Here is a 26,014-nt window from a genome sequence, read left to right on the forward strand (position 1 = left end):
CGACAACAACAACAACAACAACACAACAACCTGCTAAAATACAGTCAAAGAAAAGAGTTTAACATCTTGTGACGTCTGTGCTCATGTTGCAGCACTTGGCAGGACTTGCCCAGAGCTCCTATTGCCTCTTCTTCTTCTTCTTCTTGTTGTTGTGACATTGTGTCATTTCATGTGCATATTATTATCATTTATATGTTTTGTAATTCAATCCCCAATAAATGATTTTCTTTGTTTTTAACCTTTTGTATGTGTAACAAAATGTAATAAAAAAATAAATATATGAATAATTTTACAACTTGTAACAGTTTTGCAGTACCAACAATATGTACTTATAATCATTATTATGCATAATATTACAACAACAATAATAATAATAATAATAATGATAATATAATATAATAAAATATACTGGACTCTTCTGACACACTTTGACTGCTTTGTCTCCCTCTGGTGGTCATTTATATTTGGAATCTGTTTTAACCCCAGAGGAGTACACTTCCACATTTAATTTGAGGATAGCACAAGGGTTAAGACTTGTCCCCCTCACTAATGTTCATTTAGGATCATAACTTAATTCATCACACGGCGATGAACTGTTTGAGTGAACTGACAATATCATGAGCTCGTGTATAGCACCTTCACGTTAACCCTAGATCCATGTGTAACCGCACAGACAGCGGCGTTTTCTCTACTCAGCCTGTGCAGATCCACTGTGTTACCAAACCACAGACCGTTTATATCAGGGGTGTCGAACTCATTTTGGTCCGGGGGCCGTATCCAACCGACTTTGATCCCAAAGGGGCCGGATCAGAAAACTCATGGCGTATAAACCCCAAAAATAACAATAAATTCAAATATTTGTGCAGAGAAACACAAATCTATTACAGAAAACTTTTTTAATTGATGAACTGAACTGATGAAAAATGGAATTTCAACAGAATGTTTTAACATGAACTTGTTTGCAAATAGGAATAAGTCAATTTTTCTAGGAAAATCCTGCACTCGGCTCCACTTTTCTCATGTTGGACATTTTTCTGATGAGGGTGTCACGGTCAACAGTCAAAACGATCGTCCTTTAAGAGCGTTTGGAAAGAGACAAGTCTTCATTTGTGCTGCTCTGGTGGGAGGGGCCACGTACAGAGACACTGGAGACGCTGCTATGCTCAGCACTGCAGAAAATTACTGATATTTTAATAGAAAATATAATTAAAATATTTTAGTAGAAAATCAGCTGAGGGCCAGATCAAAGGTCTTGGGGGGCCAGATCCAGCCCCCGGGCCGTATGTTTGACACCCCTGGTTTATATGAATGGACGTGTTGCCGCATCGTTTCATCAGCTGCAGGGTTCAAAGCCTGAGAAAAAAGTAGTGGCTTATAGTGCAGAATTTACAGTATACTTTTCAAATTATAGACAATAAATAAAACATATGACTCAGTAAGTGTCAGTCTGGGTAAAGTGAGTATTTGCCACTAGATGGCAGAGTGGCTGTTTGTCTCTCAGCAGGTGTCAGACTTTAATATTACAGTTCAGTTACAAAACAACAAATAATCCAAGTGAAATGGACCACAGTCAACCACAGTCAGCCACAGTACACAATGTGACCCAGCAGGTAAAGCCGCTTGACACCACGGCCCCAATTCTTACATTTACTGAAGTATCTGAATCTACTGTGGACAGGATCATTTGTAATCTCAAGAATTCAAGAGCCAAAGATGTGTTCAAATATTATCAATAAATCTCTTCAAGAAGTTATTTTTCAAAGTCCCTGGAAGTTTGGAGTCATTATGCCAATCTTCAAACAGGGCGACCCCACTTTAATCAATAACTAAAGGTCAGTTAATATTTTGCCAGTAATCTAAAAAATGGGTCACAGAGCTACTTACCGAGCATCTAAATACAAGCCCTTACAATCGAAACCCAATGCAGTTTGGCTTTCGCAAATACCATTCCACAGAAACTGCTTTATGTTACCTTTTTAAAAACAGGCTCGATACTGGGTCCATTGCTGTTTAGGGTGTACATTACATGACGATGCAGTTTTGTATGTTTACTCTAAAAACAAATGATAAGCTGCAGGTGCTATGTCAGAGCAAACTGGCTACAACATTCACAATCACATCTTAATATCTCAAAGTAAGTTGGTTGGTTTTTCTCAAAAAAAAAAAAAAAAAAAAAAAAAAAAAAACCTGGCATGGATACAGACGCAGATGTAGTTGTGCTTGGAACAAAACTGAAACTGGTCCATGAGGTGAAGTATCTGGGAGTCACACTGAACCCACAACTATCGTCCACACAACATGTCAAAAAGAACAGTGAATAAAATCAAATATAGTTCATCAAATTTTCATCATATAAGAAATAATCAAACAACAAACTCAGTTCGATTTGCCACATCTAAATTATCGCATCACTAGTTGGACTCTGACAAGTGCGAAACTACTTAAATTAGCTGAAACTATTTATAAAAAAGCACTGAAGGTAATAGACAAAAAGCCCAATAATTATCACTATTGCAGAATATGTGACAAATACAAATTTCTCAGGCCCCGTCCACACTAGTTCGTATTCAAGTTGTTTTCGTTGTGGATGCAGTGTTCGTTCCCACTAATCGATGGAAAACGGCTCCAGAGACGGAACGATCTGGTGCCTCCAGCTCCCACGAATTCATCTGAGTACAGATCTGATCCGGCGCTGTGTGGACACCTGAAAATGCTGATACTCTGACGTAGGAGTTCTAGTCGCGTCCTTATTGGACCATGTCACTGTGACTTGCTCCTTCCTGATTCGCTGGGTTCATGACATCTGTCATGTGACACTATTGCGGAAAACAGTTTAAACAAACCAGAGATAAACAGGAAACAGCGGAGTTACAACTACTCGCTAGTTCACAGTCCACGAAAAGACTGTTTTCACACTTGCCATCTTCCTCGGCTCAAAATCCGCTGCTGCAACTTCAGACATGGTGCTCCACTTCCTTGTTTTTACCGCCCACGTGACGTGATGATGTTGTGACATTGTGACGACGTGACACCAGCCTAGTTATGTGACTATGTGACTTCAGGCGGTTTTGCGTTAAGGGCGAATTATAGTTCTGCGTCGGCTCATCGCACTCTGCCGCCGTCGCCTTGTCCCCATCGTTTTTGATTTATGGATGCACATCGAGGTCTATGCGCTAAGAGTCTAGAACAGGGGTCTCAAACTCAAATTACCTGGGGGCCGCATTAGATAAAGTCTGAGTGAGGCTGGGCCCCATTGAGTATTCGATAAATAGCGGTTGCACGGGAAATGAAGAGAGAGAAAGAACAACACGCATCACACTTTCTTAATCTTTAATAACAGTTCAGAACATGAAAATATATTTAGAACGTAAGTTTAAACTAATACGTCTACTCTTCTTCTTTTGCCTACTTCTTGCTGGTTGAAACCTGGCTACACTTCATCTTGCACAGCTGAGAGATGTTTGGCTTGCAGGAGGAAGCACATGAGATCCTCAGGATGGATTGAAGATGCTCATCAGTGAGCCTTGACCTGTAGTTTGATGGTGCTTTCACACACTTTCACACTTGTGTGAACGCGAACCCGGGTCCAAACCATAGACTGCAGGTCCAAACGAACTATTCCAAACGCATCATGGGAGAAACGCGTCTCCTCTGCCTGTAATGACGCGCTGTACGACTCCAGCGCAGTAACAGATTGTTGTCCAGATGCAGCCGCGATTCATTTTTGAATTATTTTACCAACAATGGCCAATACAGAGAATGTAACACACAAAGATCAGAGCAAGAACATGGGAACGTGTGGCTCCAGAGTGAGTCAAAGTTGGGGGTGTGTACTTCTGTGCAGGACCTGCACAGAGGTCCCGGTGTTCCCCGTGATCATGTAGGAACCAGCATTTGTTATTTTCGGCTTTAATTAACCAAATAATTTCATGGCAATAGGCAATCGCCCATTCAATTGATTCACCTTTAAAAAATGTCCTGCTTTTAGCCTAGTGTGAGAAATACAGTCGGACTAGATCCAAACCAGAGTCCCGAAGATGCAGCTCCGGTTCTGGCCGGGCTCAGATGACGTGGAGCGGGGAGTGAAAAGCGCTTTCCCCGGGAAGAACCAAATGCGGACACCAACTAAACTGGATTCATGCTTCTGTCCGGATGCTTTGCACCACCTCGGAACCAGCCGCGGTTCTTGAGTGCGGAGGACCGGATCAGCCCGCACAGACCTGTAGTCCACAGCGCATTCTCACTTTCCCCGCACGGAACCAGCGCGCAGACGGCAGAACGTACCCGCTCAGACCCAGTCACTGACCAAGGACCAGACCCCAGCGCTGTCCTGAGGAGCTGCGCGCTACGGTGAGCGCTGTTGGCTGCTGCTGTTACCCGAACTCTGGGCTGATGCGGTGAGTTTGTAGTAAGTTCTACGTTGCTGTTTTTGAGTTCATGGTGATAAGATGAGGACGGCCCGCGGTATTAACAGGGAACATCAGTATTGGTTACTGGAGATATCACTGTTCTACTGGGATACAGAGGCTCGTTAATCAGACCAGTTTTGGTTCGTTTGCCGGTGTGAAAGCGGATCACACTGGAGTGTATCTGCTTCTCATATGTCAAACATGGATGGAAGACGCTTGTTTTTGCCTCGTACTTTTTGCTAACATGTCGCCAAGCCTCTGGAATAGATCACTGCGGTTTTGTGGTGCTTGCATATTGATGGGACAGCTGTGTTTGCCACTGAGTGCGCGTGGATTTCAGCGACGCACAGGTGGAGCTTGGTCATCGTGTTGCCAGCAAGTTACGCACCAAGTGTTGAGCAGGTAAACAGACTGTCAAAGTATTTTTATTTCTTATTAGCCCCTCCAATAAAGGTCCCATACTTATGAACAGGGAAATTCTGTCAGCGCCTCCTCTGCTCTGATACTGTGGGAGCTTTTGGTTCTTCGGTGACGCCGTATGTGCACGTGTACTTGTATTAACAGATCCACTTAGACTCGTTGCTTCACAACTGCTGTAAATTGAGTTTTGGGATGTAAGCTGTAATCTAAGTTTAATAATCTGTTGTTGTGAATCTGTATGGGCACCGATTGCAGCTTCACTGACATTATTCTTTGGAATTAAGTGGAGGGATGCAAAAAATCCTTCCGAGGGCCGCAGTTGGCCCCAGGGCCGCGAGTCTGAGACCCCTGGTCTAGAATATATGTCCATTCACATAAACGCTCTGTGCGGTTTACGTCCAGTGCGCATTCAGAATTACTGTTGAAGTGACCTGTCTTGAAGTAATTTAGCGACTGCTGCGTCAGTTTTTAGACTCTTTGGCTGTTTCATTCGCGCCATCGCTGGAAGAGATCTCCAAGAATCACCTCATTTTGTCTTCGCTCCTTTTCCCTTCTCTTCTTCTTTCAGTGACCTCAAAAATGGATTTTCTTTTGCGGTGAACTGGTCGTAAATTCTCGTCCGCCATCGCAACAAACTTTGTGCGAAATACGAGGAAGCTACAGTTTAAAAAAGCCTCTAAGAACCTCTGCATAAACGATGTAATCCCCGCGCGCTGGTGAGTCAGTTACACTAGGGAGTTTGATTGACAACCGAACAGCCAATAGATAAAGAGGTAGCCTTGTTGTCTATTGGCGGATGTTTATCTGGCCTCACTACGTCCACAGTTGATAGATTTTCATTCTTTTTTGTTTTTGGTCATCATAATTACAAGGCTGCTGCATCTCTGTAATGGTATTTTAAACTTTCATTGACAATTTGAAACAAACAAAAAAAAAATCCTCCATACAACCTTTAATTTTGATGTGCAAAGTTTTTAGTAATCTCCACCTCATCTAAAGGAGTTTGTTAAAAGAAATTCAAACTGGACAACAAGAGCAGCTCTAGAGGCGACTGCTCTGAGCCGTTTAGGAAAAGTGCTTTCACACAGCTCTCTTTTGTTTATCAAGCAGCTCAAACATGGAACACAGAGCAGCTCAGATACAAGAACTTTCAACACTACAGCATTTAGTAAAGCTTTAAAACAAATGTTCAATGGTCAAATATGTCGCCATGTTTAACCAAATATTTTTTTTATTTTGAGGGGTTGTTGGTTTAACTCTTTAACTCTTCACTTCAAATGTCAAATGAACTGTCTGAAGTGAATTGTGTGTATAGTGTGTGTACAGTGTGTTGTTTGTACAGTGTGTGTACAGTGTGTTGTTTGTACAGTGTGTGTACAGTGTGTTGTTTATATAGTGTGTGTACAGTGTGTGTTGTGTGTGTACAGTGTGTGTACAGTGGGTGTGCTGGTGTTATGTACTTGTGTGTGATTGTTGCTGTACTTAAATGTTCATTAATATGTGCTGTCCCTTTAGAAATAAAGAAATAAGAAGAAATAAGAAGACGTACAAGAGGAAGTTTAAATATGTTCACACCATAATAACTCAAAACAGGTGACAATGAAAAATATTACATATACATCTTGTGCCATTTAGCCACTTGTAATATCTGTTTTTCTGTCTAGTTAGACGTAGGTAAGTTTCCAGTGGACAAGCTTTTGTACTTGGATCACTGGGTGTAGGGCCTAGTGCTTTTCACAACAGTGTCTCTGTCGCTCCAGTATTAAAATGAAACATGAAGCCATATTTATAACCTTGATCTCCATCAGAGAGAAAGAAACACCACCAACATCAAGCTGCAAGATATGTTTTAATTTAACAATTCACAATTAAAATTTGTATTAAAAAACACAAATCATGTGTAGATTTATCAAATATAGAAAAAGTTAGGTGATTTAAGATTGGATGAATTTGACTTTTTGCATATTTCTGCAGAATTATCACAGTTCCCCCATAAATTCAACTGTAAAAGCAAAACTTTGACAATAATCAGGTCACTGCCACACTGTCTTTATCTCATTATAAAACATTTATCATTCACAAACTCACAATAAAGAGTCATGTGTCTCACTACATTAACACTTTAGGTGAGATCTTGGTGCTCCACTCTACTTTTTAAGAAATACAAACAAGTTAAACAGATTTATCTACTTTCTCCTTTCATGGTTTGAGGCACTAGAGTTTCCATGTTCATTTCTCGTTATATTAGTTATATTGGCTTCTTTCTGACAGAAAACTTTATCCATAACTATCAAAAATACTACCAAAGTTTCTCCTACATGTTTGTATTACACAATCTCTTCTTCCATGTGCTCAAGTAAAGGTTCAGTCTCAGACTCACAAGGGTCACGAGGAGGTACATCAAGCTGTCCCTGTCTCAGAGGGAGGCACTGGGCTGTTCCAGAGGCTGTTCCAGAGGCTGTTCCAGAGGGGGGCACTCGGTGAGTTGGAGGTCTATTGATGATTTCGTCTCCGACAGTGAAGCATTTTGCCCAATCTGGTGTTTCTATGAGTTCGTTCAGTTTGATCTTCATCTCATCTTTGGCCTTCTTCCTCAGTTTATCAGAAACAATCTTCTCCTCCTCCAAAACTATCTCTCGCCAGTCCCCTCTTCGTGCGCACTCACAGGTGTTATGGATACATGATGCAACAAATGCTAAAAAGAATAAAACCAGGAGAACAAACAGACCGATCACCTGAAAGAGATGATACAGACAATAAGAGCAGTTCTTCACATATAAACTTAAGATACAGAGAAACTCACCCTGGAGGCATCTTTGATCTCTCTGAGAGTGGCTCGCTCTTCATCCGTGCGCTGGCTTTCGTTCTTACAGGAGATCTCATGGACTATTTTGTTAAAGCAGCAGGCACTCCAGTCTCCGTCTATGAGAACTGAGATGGGCCAAATACCACTCACAAAAATCACACTGCACAAACGTGAAAGTATGAAACAGAAGCAGTTCCAGGAGCAGCCTCGACAGCTCCTCTGACAGGCTCTGTCCATCCACAGCTGAGCCATCAGGATTATGCCAAATGGCAGAAGCATGTACCATATACAGTCTAGCACCGGATTGCCACAGGTGCAGGGCAGGTCTTTCTCAAAGAGGAAGTGGTAGCTAAAAGCCAAGATGACCACTACATACAGATTTATACGCTGTTGAAAATATTTGATTAGTTGTCCCACCACATCGTGATACTGCTCCATCCTCAGCCTTCTCTCAGAATGAGAGCTGATGATGTTTCGCTGCTGTATAAAGCTTGTATAGACATGAACACAAAGTAGACAAATAGAGCAGCACACCTTTGATAAACATGAACAGTCTAAGCAGCATAAAGAGTAGATCAGCTGTAATTACCCCTCACGCTCTCCTTGGGGTCACAGAGACCCAAAGCAACATTTTTTTTCCTTCCTGCTCTCTTGGGGCGGGTCAATCACACCCAAAATAAATGAAAATACATTTTTGAGGTCTGAGGATGGAGAACTATCACGATATGGTTGGCCAACTGGTCAAACATGTTCTACAGAGGATAAATTTGTATGTAGTGGTCATCCTGGCTTTCAGCTACCACCTCCTCTTTGAGAAAGATTTGATCTGCACCTGCAAGAATCTGGATCGAGACTGTCCTGTGTACATGCTTCTGCCATTTTTCATAATCCTGATGGCTCAGCTGTGGATGGACAGAGTCTTTCAGAAGGGCTGTCGAAGTCGCTCCATTGGCTGCTTCTGTTTCTTATGTTCACATTTGTGCAGTGCGATTTTTGTGAGTTGTATTTGGCCCGTCTCAGTTCTCATAGACGGTGACTGGAGCGTCTGCTGCTTGGACCACTCACACCACAACATCTCCTGTAAGAACGAAAGCCAGCGCACGGACGAAGAGCGAGACATTCTCAAAGACATCAAAGATGTATCCAGGGTGAGTCTCTCTGTGCTTCCACTAACGCACAGAGCAGGTTAAACACAGACTGTGGAGGTTCTGTAAACATTTAAAACACACTAATAATAACAGAAAGACATTTGTGTTTCCTCTTTGATACCTTCATTTAGCCTTTAGTGTCGACGCTCAACTTAGTAAAATAACTATAAAGTTACAGGGAGTCCAGCTGGAGAACAGCACTAATATGGACTTTGTTTCCTCTGCATAATTAACCATGTGCTCTGAGGATGAACGTCTTTTTACAGGCCTCATTGTTTTCTTAATCTCTGCGCTGTGGTAGAAAGTGATGAAGAAGAAAAGTGTAAACACTTAAAGCAGCACAACTTATAGTCAAGACCATTATACATTTGACTAATACTTTGACCTTTAAAATCTAATTTATTCTTACTAATAAAAAAAAGCCTTTTAGAAGATTTATTTTTTGCTCTTTATGCACGTCTCACCATGTGGTATCGGACTGGTATCGGTATCGGCGAGTACACCAAGGCCAAGTATCGGATTGGATTAAAAAAAAATGATATCAGAACAACTCTAGATCTTAAGTTTTTATGTGAAGAGTTGCTGTTATTGTTTGTTATTATCTTCTCTTTCAGGTGATCGGTCTGTCTTTTCTCCTGGTTTTATTCTCTTTGGCATTTGTTGCATCATGTGTCCATAACACCTCAGAGTGCACACAAAGAGGGGACTGGCAAGAGATAATTTTGGAAGAGGAGGAGAAGGTTCTTTCTGATGAACTGAGGAAGAAGGTCAAAGAGAAGCTGCAGAGTAAACTGGATGAACACATGGACAGAGAAGAATGGGCAAAGTGCTTCAGTGTGGGAAAGGAGGTGATCATAGAAATGGAAGCTCCTCCGTCCTTCTGGAACAGACTCTGGAACAGATTGTAGTGAAACTAAAACCACATACTTATGACAAGCCATTTTAACATTTATATGTTAAGTTTGACTTTCCAGAATTAAAATTGTTGATATCAACAACGTCTTTACGACTCGGTGTAATTTAATTTTGGATAGTGGGAATTGTCATTTGAGAGTCTGTAATGTAAATTTTGACTTGGTGAAGGACAGTTAGAGATATCTGCAACTCAGTTTGACTAGACAAAATTACATCATTGAAAACAACATTCAACTCATCACACATCACAAATGACAATTGCAGATATTTGTTATTCAGTTTTGACAAGGCAGATTGAAAGTTAAAGAAATCTTAAACGTCATTATGACATCGTGACACAGAAAGCACCAGGTTGTCTCGGGCGACTCGCAGAGCAACAATCCGTCTAAAACCATTTGTTAAACAACCGTCAGTGTTAAAATTGTTTTTTGTCGTTAATATCATTTTTAACAAATGTTTCACTAGAGTCCCTTAACAAAAACAGCCCACTGATAAATGAACTTTCTGTTAACAGCTGCAGGTGCCAAATGCTCCGCTCCTGCCTAAAGTGAGATCATTTGCATACAGATCTCTGCAACGTCATTTCACCTCGTCAAAACTCCAGGTTCAGGATATCTGTAATTATATTTTGACGAGGCACAATGAAATTTATGGATATCTCCAATTTCAGATCTCTAATCAAAATTCATTACAAGACACAAGAGATATTTAAAACTAAATTATGACTATTCCAAACTCCAGTTTGAGATATTTACAACATTATTCTGACTAGTTGTAATTCCACTTAGACATTTCTACAACATCATTTGGCCTAGTCAAAACTTAATTTAAAATATCTGTAAAGGAACATGTAGATATCTTCAGCTGAGGTGAATTAAACAGACCTTGAACTTGAGTTATGACTAGTCACAATCAAATAGTAGAATCTCAAACTGGAATTACAGATATCTATAATTCAGTTGCAGATATCTGTAACTTACATTGTGGATATTCATAAATGAATTGTGGATGTCAGTAATTATAAACTCATACAAATGAATGTCAAAGGTGACGTCATTTGCCCTGAGAAGAATGTCGTTGTGAATATCCAAAATGTTCTTTTTGACTAGGCAAAACTGAGAGAGAAATATCTGCAATACACATGCAGCTTAACATTTAAATGTTAAAACGACTCGCCACACAAACTAAGATAAGACAACTACCAGCAAAAGACAGAAAGACAGAATCCAGCTGGAGAACAAATACAATATCTTCTACAAGATTCCACGCAAAACATTCAACACAAGGAAAAACAAACACAAAAAAAAAAACAAACTGAAAGTAAAACAACAGCACGACGAGATCTGAGAAAGAAAAGGCCACAACAGAAAAGAAGAAACTAAAGCCGACTAGACCTGATCATTATATATATATATATATATATATATATATTATATATATATATATATATATATATATATATAATAGCAGATGAGGTGCTCAGAGAATGTCTCAGACAGTGGGGTCCAGAGGAAGAGGTGCTGGAGGGACCATCATGGCAGGACAAACCCCTACATGGGGGCAAACCACCGGAACATAACTGAAGTGGCTGATATCAAGAAATCCTACCAATGGCTTGAGAGGGCTGGTCTGAAGGACACACAGAGGCACTGATCCTGGCTGCTCAGGAGCAGGCCCTGGGCACTCGAGCAATAGAGGCCCAGATCTACCACACCAGACAAGACCCACGGTGTAGACTGTGCAAAGAGGCTCCTGAGACAGTCCAGCACATAACTGCAGGTGTAAGATGCTGGCAGGGAAAGCATACATGGAGCGACATAACCAAGTGGCGGGCATAGTGTACAGAAACATCTGTGCAGAGTACGGGCTGGAAACCCCAGGATCAAGGTGGGAAACACCTCCAAAGGTTGTGGAGAATGACCGAGCCAAGATCCTGTGGGACTTCCAGATACAGACTGACAGAATGGTGATGGCGAACCAACCAGACATAGTGGTGGTGGATAAGAAACAGAGCAGAGCCGTGGTGGTTGACATCGCAATACCAAGCGATGGTAATATCAGGAAAAAAGGAACACGAGAAGCTAGAGAAATACCAGGGGCTCAAGGAAGAGCTGGAGAGAGCCTGGAAAGTAAAGGCATCAGTGGTGCCTGTGGTGATCGGACACTCGGGGCTGTAACCCCCAAACTGGAAGAGTGGCTACAACAGATACCGGGAAAAACAACGGAACATCTCAGTCCAGAAAAGTGCAGTACTGGGAACAGCAAAGATACTGCGCAGAACTCTCAAGCTCCCAGGCCTCTGGTAGACGACCCGAGCTGAATGAGGGTGAGAGACCAACCACCGTGGAAGGTGAGAAACACAAATATATATATTATATATATATATTATATATATATATATATATATATATATATATATATATATATATTTATTTTTTTTAAACAGATAAAAACAAACCCAGAGAGACCAACAGTATGTCGCTGTGTATCTAAAAGAATATAGTGATCTGTGTCTCAAATGGTGCTGTAAGATCCAATAGAACCAGAATAAATGCTGGATCAAATAGACAGTTTTTACATGTCTCGGTCAGAACCAGAACCTTCACCACTGACGTCTCTGTGCTGATTCTTTAAAAAACATGATCTGAGATAATATTTGTTCATAATGATGTTCAGTTAATATGCCTCATCATGATGATTTGCAGGTTTGTCAAATCTTAGAAAAGTGATGCCTGCTGAATGTGTTGAGTCTGACATGAGCTCTGTATCTAGTGGTTTAACATACTGCAACATTATAATGTTTTCAGGTGAACTCATTAGGAAAGAATGTGTACAGGCTGTTGTTTTTCAGCAGGCATAGCAGCCTGTCAAGCTGTTTTGTTTTTTTTTTACATCTTTTTTAGGAACCCCTGAATGCCCCAATTTTGGATCTGACAGATAAAAACATCTTATAAGATCACATAATGTATAGTGTTTAATATCTTAATATTCAAATACATTTTGTTTGTTAGTTTTTAAAAATGTTGTTTGCACAGATCTTAGGTGCCAGTGTCTTTCTGAAACCAATTACACTCATACTGATAAACCACATGTAAAACAAAGAGCCATTTTCAGACATTGGTTTGAGTTTCCATGAGAACCAGGAAGTGGGTGAACTATGAAGCAGGTAGTGAACGTTTATAACATTTATCTGCAACCTAAATCTACAGGTCACTGAAACAGAAATCCTGAAACTGTGAACTCTGTTCAAACACACTAAACATATGTGAATGTTTTACACCAGACCACAGTGTGGCTGAAGATTCTGTAGAGGAAACAGAGTTGGTAGACTGTGGTTTGTTGATGCGTCAATTCTACAGCCCCACATACGAAAACTAACTTCTCAAAAAGATACCTGCTGTTATCAGAAATGTTTCAAAGCTTTACATTATGTTTTACATTACATAAAGTTTAACATTAAGTACACATTATATTTAATAGTTGAATGCCATATTATAACATTATAATATTGTATACACTGCATTGTAGTGTAGTTTAAAGTTTCTGCTCAGTCAGTTCTACAACACAGCAACAGTGTGAGAAGCAGTGGTTAATCTATGCACTGTGGTAGAAAGTGACAAAGTAGAAAAGTAAAAATGCTTAACCCTTTAAACTTGAGACAACTAGAACAGTTTGCTCACGAGAAATGGGTCAAAATACCAGTTGACCAAAGCAGAAATCTCACTGACAGGCGAAGGCGATGGCAGGATTGATCCATGGGAAGGACCAAAATAATAATCTTTCACTGCCTAAGTCATCCCGAGTTTACAGCAAACATTTTGTAAGTGGAGCAACAACAAAGCAAAATCTCGATCCTTCGCTCAACCTCGGATACGAATTTAAAAAGTTAATGCCAAAGTGAAAGGCTCCAACTGTTCACCAAGAAACACCTTCCACTGCAAAGAGACCAAGATGTGATGTTTCTGTAAAACCACAAGAACAAGAAAGTGCAGCTCAGTCTGTTTGTCTTCTGCTCCTCTACATTAACAAACGGGATTTTGTTTTGTTGTCGCTCCACATACAAAATGTTCACTGCAACTCGGGATGATTTCTTAGTCAGTCAAATGTTTCCTTTTTGGTTCTTCCTGTGGATCAATCCTGCCCATCACCTTCACCTTTCACTATTTTTCAATTCCGTTGGGAAGAGAAACAGTTTGAACAGAGGTTTGAGTCACACACATCTGATTCACTTTTGCAGTTATGGAGTTCGCAAACAAATTTCTCGAGCTGTTTTCCGCTGTTAGGATCCAACAACCACACAATTACGATGTCCGAATCCTAAAACTAAAATATGACAATATCAGAACCAGAAACAAAAGTGATATGGTTCAAAAGACTTGAAAAGATCGACTTTGTCAATAGACACATCCCACTGGGAAAACAAACATGGAGGTTTGATGCTCACTTTTTCGGAAAATCCTTCCCGGTATGAATTGCACAATGACGGAAGTCCGAGATTCTTGATGCGTGTATAGTCGGCCTTTCATAGTTCCTGGTCTGTGACGCCTTCCAAGAAATCAGTAAGATTTCATAACTATTGTGTAATGGATGTTCCAAAACCCAAATTGTGCTTGTTTATGTGCAGAAGATACAATGTGAAAGGAGTTATTGTGCATGAGATGGGCCTTTTAAACACTGCAGTAAAATCTCCACATGCAACACTATTGATTAACAAAATATACTCAATATAGAATATATCTATTACACTTTGTTTTTATTACTTAGATCAGGGTGCTCACACTTTTTCAGCATGTGAGCTACTTACAAAATGACTAAGTCAAAATGATCTACCTAATACAAAGCCAAACAAACTGCACTGAAACACTCTGTGCCCTTTTTTGGACCCTCACCCACAGTTTGAGAACCTCTTCTTTAAGAGAACTTCCTCTGGCACTTTACACAAAACTGTGAAAAAAGTGAAGGAAGATTTTTAAAACCTGTTTTTTAAAGTTCCAAACTGGAGTTTCATTCTTTTCTGGTTTTGCAGTGATATTTACCAGCCTCTGCACGTTTACCAAACCAAACGCACATCGTGACAAACACAGATGCATTTGTCACTTTTGTTAAACAAACTTCAGCCAAATGTGGCAGTAGGTCTGTTCTGTAGATCCGCTCTATGCTGTAGACCTGCTTTGTGCCAACACTGGAACACAAATTTAGACTGGTTTTTGCTTCACGTTTGGTCTTGCTCTTCTAATCAGCCGCACTGTGGGAGGGGCTTGTGTTCGCTGTACGCAGGAAGGAGCGAGAGCGTGAAAAGGCGAGGGGCGGCGTGCTGACGTGAGGCAGGTGGACAGGTAGGATGTTTAGGAAGTTGAACCTGCCCTGTGATGCACGCTGGTACACGAGGGCACACGCTGTCGCAGACGAGCCGTGCATAGGGAGCGTGTGTGTTTGTGATGCGCCGTAGAGTCTCCGCGGGTTTCAAATGAGCGCACAGGCTGCACTGAGACGCCCCACACGCTCCTGCACCCGCTACAAGTTTATTACCAACAGCAGCGGCCGGAATGAAATATGATCACACTTGTTGAGTGTCAGACCTCGAGTGAGAGACAAGACCGAGTCCAAACGCGATCGAGTCTGAGACGAGACACGGCGATCTACCCACACGACCTTGGCGCTCGACTGGTAGATCGCTATCGACATATTGAGCACCCCTGAATTAGATGATTAGGCTAAACCTGGACCTGCTCTGTTCTGTGTTGCTCCAAATTAATTTGTGAGTATTTTTTACTTTGACCTTTGACCCCTCCCTTCCCTGTGTGATGGCATCTTCAACTGTGAGTCAACTGCGATGACGAGCTAAGAATACACCAACACTGAGAGGAAACTGAACTGTTTTTTTATCTTACTGCCTTTCCAGTTCTACCTGTTCATACCTGCAGACGTGGACTAAACACTCGAATGGACATTCTGTGATCTCATGGGACTGATCTGCGTTTAACTGAAGCTGTTTTTTTTTGCTTTATTCTGATTTACTATTTCTAAAACATGCCTATCTATTATCCCTCAATCATCAATCAAACTTTATTTATAGAGCACTTTTCAGAAAAAAAAAAAAAAAAGCAACACAAAGCTCTATAAGGACTATAGGGCTATAAGTATTGGCTATTATTATTATTGCATACCTATGAATACAGAAACCTTTATGATTATTCTACAATACAACCGTTCATATAATAAACTTTATTTTGTGTCCACCTGTCATTCACTTACCTTATGACTCCTTACTGAATGTATTTCAGATACTTTACTAACCTTTTACAGTCAGTTTGCTTAACCTACCATGCATTACAACTTGGCTGATGTCCAGTACTTAAATTTTAGGTATCGTTTTAGCAAAAGGGTTCATCAGATCTTTTCATTGGCTTTGATCCACAGTACACAAAATCGTTGCGATATTACAAAAACATCTTAGGTGAAAGTGAAACTATGTGTACAGTTTGTATCAAGACAAACACCCTCATATTTCACGATTCCTACGCCCCCGTCCCACATGAAGACGTGTCTTTAATGCTCTGTGACCTTGTTTTATTCAGCAGGCAGTATTGTGCATGAACAAGTTCAAAAGAACGCGTTCATTGAACACGTTCATTTTTCAGTGAACTTTGAACTGAGCGCAACACTTTTGTAAATCAAGAACTTGAACGTGAATTTGTTCAAATTATGTGAGATGAACGACGAACGTCACTGTTGGGGTTCAATTAAACGTCGGAATTTGTTTTCACCTGACGAGTGACAAGATCTTCTCCCACTTACATTCGCGTTGACGCGTGACTGTGGTTTCGCGAGGTTAACTCCACACAGGCAGCTCTAGCGGAACGTACAGACTCTTGTGTTTGTCAATGGGAAAGTCGATCAAACTTGACTGGGCACGTTTAGCCGCTTGTATTTACCTTATGTACAGGCTGACCATGGCAGACGCATTTCAAAAGTAAATTTCAGAGCACTAATTAACAGTCTTTGTGGAGCTGGGCTCTTTCACACGATACAGAACTGAACAGGTAACATGATATGCTGATGGTAAACGCACAAATACAAGAATAGATTCATGCTTTCTGTGTGTTTTGATGGGGATACGCGCCTATGTTCGTGTAAAGCATCAAAAAATAGGATGTATCCTGTTTTCTGAAATCTACGGGCGCAGAATGTGCTGCTCCAAGCGCATCTAGCGCGTGCAGTGGAGCCGCCCTCATTCACTTTCCATGCATTCTTCAAATTACGCATCCAAAAGTTGCAGTGACGTCCCTCTGTCACAGAAAGAACACATACGGTCGTGCCCTTTAATCCAACAAAAGCTGATGCATCAGCGTGCAAAGAAAAAGCTGCTTTTTTCCAACGTTTACAATTTATGCAAATTAGCCATGCGGTTTTAAGTTTAATTTCTGTAAAACGTAAACAAATGTGTCAAAGCTGAATTAAACACATTATAATGTCAAACAGGCTGATGTGGCTCTAGAGTGTTTATGGTTAATATCTTGTAAAGTTGTTGTAAACTGGAAGTCAGTTTGAAAAATAACCACGAATAACAATAAGCCTTTACATATCTCACCTACAAATTAAATTAACTGAACTTTGAACTAGTTCTAAATTTAAATTGTGAACTATGAACGTGAACTGTTCACTTTGAACATGTGTGAACTGAACTTTGAACTAGTTCATGAAAAGTGTGAACTGGCACGACACTGTCAGCAGGTGCCACAGACTTTAAACAACGATGCAACTCTTTTAAAATATCTTGAAGAGTGTGTGGGTGTCAGGGGGACTGACCTGGACTGGTTTAGGTCATACGTGTCTGGGCGCTCCTTCACTGTAAGGCTGGGAGACTCCGCCTCAACCTCTCCTCCTCTGGACAGTGGAGTTCCCCAGAGTTCAGTTCTTGGCTCGTGGCCATTTGCCTTGTACCTCCTCCCGCTTGGTGAGATCTAGTGATGGTCAAATGAGACGGAGCTCCGGAGCACGTCTCGTTCTTTCTGAAACAAATTGCTCTGAAGCACTGTTCTCGGAGCTCGTCTCGCAGCAGCCGCTCACGTGACCAAAGTGTGGAAGTGTTGGTCCCTCCCCCTGCTGCTTCGCTCTGCGTGTCGATCGCTTCAGTGTATCGAAACATTTCATTGGCTCAGCGAATGTTCCGCTCTGCGATTGGTTCAGATGCTTCAGAGTGTTCAGCGCACTTCTGTGGTTTGACAAGCGCTAAACTGCTACAGTATAAAAGATGCACCGATATTTCTTAAAGCTGTTGGGTAGTGAGCAGTATTGTGTGATGTTAGTGGCGATTTTGGCGACTTTTGGCAACTTTATTTCACTTTATTTAAATTTGTCACTTTATTTATGTCAGTCACTTTATTTAAATTTGTCACTTTATTTAAATTTGTCACTTTATTTATGTTGATCACTTTATTTAAATACATCACTTTATTTATGCTGATCATTTTATTTCAATTTGTCACTTTATTTCAATTTGTCACTTTATTTCAATTTGTCACTTTATTTAAATTTGTCACTTTATTTATGTTGGTCACTTTACTTAAATTTGTCACTTAATTTAAATTTGTCACTTTATTTATGTTGGTCACTTTACTTAAATTTGCCACTTAATTTAAATTTGTCACTTTATTTAAATTTGTCACTTTATTTATGTTGGTCACTTTACTTAAATTTGTCACTTTATTTAAATTTGTCACTTTATTTAAATTTGTCACTTTATTTAAATTTGTCACTTTATTTATGTTGGTCACTTTACTTAAATTTGCCACTTAATTTAAATTTGTCACTTTATTTATCCATCCATCCATTTTCTTCCGCTTATCCGAGGTCGGGTCGCGGGGGCAACAGTCTGAGCAGGGCATCCCAGACTTCCCTCTCCACTTAAAATACTTTATTTATGTTGGACACTTTATTTATGTTGGTCACTTTATTTGAATTTGTCACTTAAACATAAATAATGTTGGACTCTATATTTATGTTGGACACTTTATTTATGTCGGTCACTTTATTTCGATGATCTGAATCAAGAGCGTGTTCTACTTTTTAAAATGCGGCTCAGGCAGTGGGTCGGTGGGAGTGGTGGTGAGTTAGTTGAAAGCGTCGGTGGGTTCGCGTCGTTTATACATGGACCCGTGCATCACTGTTTGCTGGTGTCACGGCGCCCCCTTTAGGAAACACCATTAATTGAGCCTTGATTTATACTCAGTGTGATGCAGATGTTGGTGTTGCGGTGTTCACTATTTGTTTATCTGCACATTTGAAAAAATATATTGGCTGTGTTATTATTTTTGGTATAAACTTGGCGAGCCACCAATTAAAGGAGCAAATTTCTTGGAGTAAAATCTTGTATAGATCTACAGAGTGGAATGCAGGTGCAGGTCCATACAGGCCAGAACCACCAGTGTGACATAAAGCCTGTATCCTCTCTGCCCCTTTCCCTTGGACGATAACCACACCTCCAACACAGTCACACTGAACTGGACTTTGCATTGTTGCATAATGACATTAAACTCCACATATATGACTGTATGTCCCTGAGATGCACTTTAAAACTGATCTTATATATATAGGGTTTTTTATAGGGTTATTTATGGAGGTTTTCACCTTTGTCATTGCACTTTACATTAAAATTATGCAGTGTTTGATGCTCTAAACAGCTTTCAATGACAATGACAATCAAATCTGGAATCTGAATTGGAATGGACAACATGTTTGACAGGAAATACCAGCAGGGATGTCCTCATGTATATACAAGCTTTATACAACCGCAAAACACCATCAGACATCATTCTGAGAGAAGGCTGAGGATGGAGCACGATGTGGTGGGTCAGCTGGTCCGGTATTTTCAACAGCGCATAAATCTGTATGCAGTGGTCATCTTGGCTTTTAGCTACCACTTCATCTTTGAGAAAGACCTGCCCTGCACCTGCGGCCATGCGGTCCTAGACTGCATATTGTACATGCTTCTGCCATTTTTAATAATCCTGATGGCTCAGCTGTGGATGGACAGAGCCTGTCAGAGGAGCTGTCGAGGCTGCTCCTGTAGCTGCTCCTGGAGCTGCTTCTGTTTCATCTTTTCACATTTGTGCAGTGCGGTTTTTGTGAGTTGTATTTGGCTCGTCTCAGTTCTCATAGACGGAGACTGGAGTGCCTGCTGCTTTAACACAGTAGTCCACGAGATCTCCTGTAAGAACGAAAGCCTGCGCACAAAGAATGAAACCATCATTCTCAGAGAGACCAAAGATGAATCCAGGGTGAGTTTCTCTGTAGCTTAAGTTTATATGTGAAGAACTGCTCTCATTGTCTGTATCATCTCTTTCAGGTGATCGGTCTGTTTTTTCTCCTGGGTTTATTCATTTTAGCATTTGTTGCATCATGTTTCCATAACACCTGTGAGTGGGCACGAGGAGGGGACTGGCGAGAGATAGTTTTGGAGGAGGAAGAGAAGATTGTTTCTGATGAACTGAGGAAGAAGGCCAAAGAGGAGATGAAGATCAAACTGAACGAACTCATGAAAACACAAGATTGGGCAAAATGCTTCACTGTCGGAGACGAAATCATCAGACCTCCAACTCCCCCAGGGCCCCCCTCTGGAACAGCCTCTGGAACAGCCTCTGGAACAGCCTCTGGAACAGCCTCTGGAACAGCCCAGTGCCTCCCTCTGAGACAGGGACAGCTTGATGTACCTCCTCGTGACCCTTGTGAGTCTGAGTCGGAACCTTTACTTGAGCACATGGAAGAAGAGATTGTGTAATACAAACAAGTAGGAGAAACTTTGGTAGTATTTTTGATAGTTATGGATAAAGTTTTCTGTCAGAAAGAAGCCAATATAACTAATATAACGAGAAATAAACATGGAAACTCTAGTGCCTCAAACCATGAAAGGAGAAAGTAGAGAAACTTGTTTGTATTTCTTAAAAAGCAGAGTGGAGCACCAAGCTCTCACCTCAAGTGTTAATGTAGTGAGACACATGACTCTTTATTGTGAGTTTGTGAATGATAAATGTTTTATAATGAGATAAAGACAGTGTGCAGTGATCTGATTTTTGTCAAAGTTTTGCTTTTACAGTTCACTTTATGAGGGAACTGTGATAATTCTGCAGAAATATGCAAAAAGTCAAAAGTTTTTCTATATTTGATAAATCTACACATGATTTGGGTTTTTTAATACAAATTTTAATTGTGAATTGTTAAATTAAAACATATCTTGCAGCTTGATGTTGGTGGTGTTTCTTTCTCTCTGATGGAGATCAAGGTTATAAATATGGCTCATGTTTCATTTTAATACTGGAGCGACAGAGACACTGTTGTGAAAAGCACTAGGCCCTACACCCAGTGATCCAAGTACAAAAGCTTGTCCACTAGTCGACCTACTGCTAACTAGTCAGAAATACTGCTATTACGAATGGCCAGTGTACAAGTGTAATATTTCTCATTGTCGCCTGTTTTGTTCCTGTTATTGTCGTGTGAACATATTTGAACTTCCTCTTGTCGTACCACTGCTACCAACTTCATGGTTCACATAGAAACTACTGTGAACTCAAACCACATTTGGCCTATGATGCATGAGAACTGCTCTTTTTGTTTCACTTGTGGTTTAAAGGTTGTATAGAGGATTTTCCAAGGAACGAGAAATCCAGCGACTGTTTGTCCTTTTTCAAATGTTGCGCATGCGTGAAACCACCCCCCAGAAACGCCTCCTCCCGCCTCCTCCTTATGCCAGAAACAGGTTTGTTTACAGCCGGTGAACTGCACATGACTTGTAAACAACTAACTACAGTGTTGGTTAGGCAAGACGGAGAAGTGAGGAGCGGGGAGAAGAGCGGAGCAGGGAGAGAGGAGAGAGGAGAGGGGAGCAGTGCGTGGAGATTCCGTGCCCGGAGAAGTGAGGAGCAGGGGGAAGAGCGGATCGGGCAGCGGGGAGAGGAGCAGGAAAGGGGTGCAGAGAAGAGTGCGCGGAGATTCAGTGCGAATGAACTAGCTACAACACGCAGCTGCAAGCGGACTCTTTCTTTGCCTTGAAAATTACGTTTTCAGACATAGGATATCGCTTTCGTGTCCTGAAAAACGTTTGTGTAGCTCTTGGAAATAAAGTACGTTTTCATAATAAGCAGAAGTTTCCTGTCCAGGAGTAATTTGTGGACCAGTGCGTCAGTCTTTAGACCCTGCGTCTGCTTCAGTCGCGCCATCGCTGGAATGAATCTACAAGAATCACCTTAGTTTGGCTTCGCTGCTTTTCCCCTTGTCTTCTTCTTTCAGCGACCTCAAAAACTGACTTTCTTTTGCGGCGAACTGCTCCTGGATTCTTGTCGCCATTGCAACAAACTTTGTGCGAACTGCGAGGAAGATATAGGTCAAAAAAAGCCGCTAAGAACCGTTGCGTTGGTGGAGTAAACAGCGTCTGTGCGTCTGTGGACTGCGTGACAGTCGTACGTAAACCACGTACCGGCGGCGCAGGCAAGTCAGTTACGCTAGAAACGCAGGGAGTTTGATTGACAGCCTGTCAGCTCACAGATAACGAGGCAGTGTCGTTATCTATTGGCGAATGTTTAGCCCCACCACGTCCAGAGTTGATGAAGTTTTATTCTCTTTTTTTTGGTCATCATAATTACAAGGATACTGCATCTCTATAATCTATCACTGACAATTTGAAATTGGGACATAAGAAGACCTGTGCAGTTCTACCTGTGACGACCTTTAGTTTTAAGTTCTCTTTCTTTAGCCTGTAGATTCAATGGTTCAATCAGATCTTCAGTCTTCCTTTAAGTTTCCTGATTCAAATGGTGAAAAGACGACTGAAAATCTGTGAGTAAAAGTACAGTTACATAGAAAAACTATCTACTCAGTTACAAATACTACTGTGAAACTTGTACTTGAGTAAAAGTATAAAGTACGCATAGAAAAACTACTAACTACACAAATGACTTGCATTTAAGGCTTTGTATATAAAAGCTGAAGCTGATTTAAGTTTCTTTAATGCAGTATTGTTATGGACGTTACGCCTGCTTGTTACCATGGAGATTTGATTGCTTTGCCTGAAATATTCAGCAGTAGAGCATTAAACTTATTTATATAACCTTAATTTTATTTTGGGTGTTTTTATTGCTCAAAAAATACCTTGAAATAAACATAAATTCTTATCGTGAGTGGGGTCACCTCTCCATAGATCTGACCTGTAAACATGGCCTGGCACTGGCTTGTCTCCAAGGAGATAGGCAAATTTAATGCCATACTGATCTAATACTTATCGCTCCCAGCAGAAAAGTTACATAGTACAGCTTTAATACTAATATTCAAATTGCTAATGTGTAAATGACCTTGCATTTTATTATTCTTACCATAATAAATGAATGTCAGATTAGCAGCATCTGCTCTATGAACAGTTCTTCAGATAAACTATAACATAAACAACAGAACAGAACAAGATTAACAAATTCTCCATCTCACTCCAAATCACTAAATCCATTCAATTCTTCATCCTCGGTGTCACTTCTGAACAACTCGACCTCCCGGAGGTAAACAGAGCGTCACTTCCTCTTCTGTGTCGCTGTCGTCAGACTCAGCATCAGTTCCAGTTAATTATTCTGGTCTTTCTGAATCCCGACAGGATGGTTTCAGTGTCACTGAAGTCCAGACTTTGTCCATCCATCCAGTGACTTCAGGAAAGTTTCATGGTGCATCCTCCTGGTTACTGGTTATGGTGAAGCTGTGTTCTCCCGCTTTCCTCCAGTCCCTCACAAGTTTCTCGCTCACTCCAAACTTTCTTTCTGCTGCTCAAATACCGTTTTCGGCTGAAAATTCATGACTTGCAGCAGGACAACAGCTTTTTCTGCAGGAGACATGTGCAGTAGAGCCAAGTGACAGTGGTACAGGAGGAACAGGAGCAGCAGATACTCACACACAAGACTAGAGCCTCTCAATGCTGTCGTTGTGAAAATTTTTACATATAAGTCGCACTGAAATATAAGTTGCAGGAAACACCCAAACCATAAAAAAAAGTGCAACTTATAGTTCAAAAAATACAGTACTGGATAGAATAGAGCTGTCCCCTTTAAGATAAACACAAAACACTGTCAGTCTGTTTTGGTTCTTTGAGATTTCTGATGTGATGATTCTTATGAACTCTGTTTAACTTTGACAGTTTCATCTCTTCCTGACGTCATGTGATGTTGTGCTGATCAGCTGATCGTCATTTTTTTCTACTCTCTCGTGTGATGTGCGGCTCTCCACAGGAGGAGCCGACAGCGTGTGGTGCTTTGTTGGGATCAGGTTTACACTTTTACTCAAAGTGAACACCACAGTTTTGTAACGCAGAAGTCACCAGCCGTGTTTGTTTTAAAGTTGTTTTAGATCAATATTTCAATTTAAAATGTCCAACCTAAAACATAATGATCCTCGGGTGTCAAAGATTATAAAACTAACAGACAAAAGCACTGGGTTAGGGCTGTCCGATCCAATCCAATTGAATCTATTTTTATCCAAACTTTGAGATGAAGTAATTTCTAATGTTCTGTGACCATCTTGTCTTGGTCTTTTTGACGGAGACGTCTCCAGCCAATCCTCTGCTGGTAAAAACGTGCTTTGGAGAAGAGGTCAAACCCTGGACACTGTATATGTGTTTATTTAAAGTCTGTTTGTGTTAAACAAATTAATATTGAAAGTCATTTAACTGTGTTAATAAGACGGAATAAATATTAAAACACTGAGGAAAAGAGTTCAGCTTCTTTCCGGCTTCAAGATTCATCACAATAGAAACCAGTTAGAAGTTTCAGGATTATTATATTATTATATATTTATAATGTTTATATATTATTTATCCTGAATCTAAGAGATCTTATTCTATCAAATATTAATACTCCTGGTTTTACACGCCTGTTTTCCCTGTTTATTAAATGTTATTTTAATAAGAAATACCCAAAATTCACAACTGTTAAACTGTATCATTTGTATTCTAAGACCATTTATGAGAATAAAACTCTGCATATTAACAAAAGTCCTTTAGATTATAAAGGATTTATATGGGACAAAAGCAAAAAGGAGAAGATATTGTATGAATGCATTAGCTGAAGATTTGGTATTTTTTTGTTTTTTATCTGTAAAAAGTCAGATTAAACTCATGAATCCTAAGTTTAGTTTGTATTTATTTACAGTCATGGACAAAATTGTTGGTACTCCACTGGCAATCAAAGAAAAATTGACCATCATCACTGAAATAACTTGAAACTGATAAAAGCAATAATAAATTAAAAATTTACTGAAAATTGTCCAATGAAAATCAAACATTGTTTTTCAACTGTGGTTAAACAGAATTATTAGAAAAAACAAAATACTGAAACTGGCCTGGACACAAATGATGGTTTCCTTAACGTAATATTTTGTTGCACAAGTTTTGAGGCAAACTCTGCAATCAAATGGTTTCTGTAACCTTTCACTATTTTTCAATTTGTTATTCGTTCAATTTGTTCAATTTGTTTAAAAAAAATGCCGACTCAATCTAAAAACCACTTCAGCGACAAATACAAGGCCCACACATCACTCTTCTCTTCCCAACAGAATTGAAAAATAGTGAAAGGTGAAGGTGATGGGCAGGATTGATCCACAGGAAGAACCAAAAAGGAAACATTTGACTAAATCATTCTGAGTTTGCAGTGAACATTTTGTATGTGAAGCGACAACAAAGCAAAATCTCGATCCTTTGCTCAGCCTCGGTTATGAATTTAAAAAGTCACAGCCAAAGCGAAAGGCACCAACTGTCAGTGTTGGGGAGTAACAGATTACACGTACCGCTGTTACGTAATCAGAGTACAAATTATGAGTAACTGTATTCAGTTACAGTTACTGTTTAAATGAGTGGTAATTGGATTACAGTTACTTTGCTGAAATAAGTGGATTACAAGGCGGTATTTTCCTGTTTTCACATTTTGCGCTACATCCCATTTATTTATTTTTTATTTCAGTAATTCCACTCATCGCTGGAAACCCAAACAGAACGCGGCAGTAAGAGCGATGTAAACGTCATGTTAACGTTGACGGTGTCAGTCACACAGTGGACGAGGTCGAAGAGCCAGTGGAACAGAGCAGCAGTGCACAGGGAAAAACACATTCGTGTCTTGGAAATTCTTCTCCCAACGTGAAATATAAAAGAAAATAACAAGTATAAAATCGCCTACAACTTAAATGTCAAACCGGAGCTACTGGTACTGGTGAAAACAAACTGCATAGACTCATGATGTCTGCACTACTGTCCTATAATGACCTGCCACATGAGGGGACACGCACACAAACACACA

The 26,014-nt window shown here is 40.4% G+C and overlaps 2 protein-coding genes across 2 annotated transcripts; one reads left to right on the top strand and one right to left on the bottom strand.

Annotated features, from left to right (window-relative positions):
• Window positions 1-6,718: 6,718 nt before the first annotated feature.
• Window positions 6,719-7,877, bottom strand: LOC129410923 (uncharacterized). Its single transcript, XM_055160008.1, has 2 exons — window positions 7,633-7,877; window positions 6,719-7,564 (listed from the first exon to the last, which is right to left on the bottom strand). The coding sequence occupies exons 1-2, from the start codon at window positions 7,870-7,872 to the stop codon at window positions 7,157-7,159; spliced, it is 648 nt and encodes a 215-aa protein (XP_055015983.1). The 5' UTR covers window positions 7,873-7,877; the 3' UTR covers window positions 6,719-7,156.
• Window positions 7,878-19,531: 11,654 nt separating this feature from the next.
• LOC110164790 (uncharacterized) lies at window positions 19,532-20,478 on the top strand. The gene is made up of 3 exons (XM_055160039.1): window positions 19,532-19,739; window positions 19,851-19,978; window positions 20,047-20,478. Exons 1-3 carry the CDS (start codon window positions 19,532-19,534, stop codon window positions 20,476-20,478), a joined length of 768 nt encoding a protein of 255 aa, XP_055016014.1.
• Window positions 20,479-26,014: the final 5,536 nt, after the last annotated feature.

Source organism: Boleophthalmus pectinirostris, unplaced genomic scaffold (genome assembly GCF_026225935.1).
Source record: "Boleophthalmus pectinirostris isolate CB_2022bp ecotype Guang Dong unplaced genomic scaffold, ASM2622593v1 HiC_scaffold_2826, whole genome shotgun sequence".
Taxonomy (NCBI): domain Eukaryota; kingdom Metazoa; phylum Chordata; class Actinopteri; order Gobiiformes; family Gobiidae; genus Boleophthalmus; species Boleophthalmus pectinirostris.

Excerpts from the sequence above, each read along its gene's own strand:
- LOC129410923 (XM_055160008.1), bottom strand. The coding sequence starts at position 7,872 with ATGGACAGAGCCTGTCAGAGGAGCTGTCGAGGCTGCTCCTGGAACTGC. Across the intron at positions 7,565-7,632 it reads AGATCAAAGATGCCTCCAGG|GTGATCGGTCTGTTTGTTCT; the intron begins GTGAGTTTCTCT and ends CATCTCTTTCAG.
- LOC110164790 (XM_055160039.1), top strand. The coding sequence starts at position 19,532 with ATGGAGCACGATGTGGTGGGTCAGCTGGTCCGGTATTTTCAACAGCGC. Across the intron at positions 19,740-19,850 it reads GCTGTGGATGGACAGAGCCT|TTCTCATAGACGGAGACTGG; the intron begins GTCAGAGGAGCT and ends GGCTCGTCTCAG. Across the intron at positions 19,979-20,046 it reads AGACCAAAGATGAATCCAGG|GTGATCGGTCTGTTTTTTCT; the intron begins GTGAGTTTCTCT and ends CATCTCTTTCAG.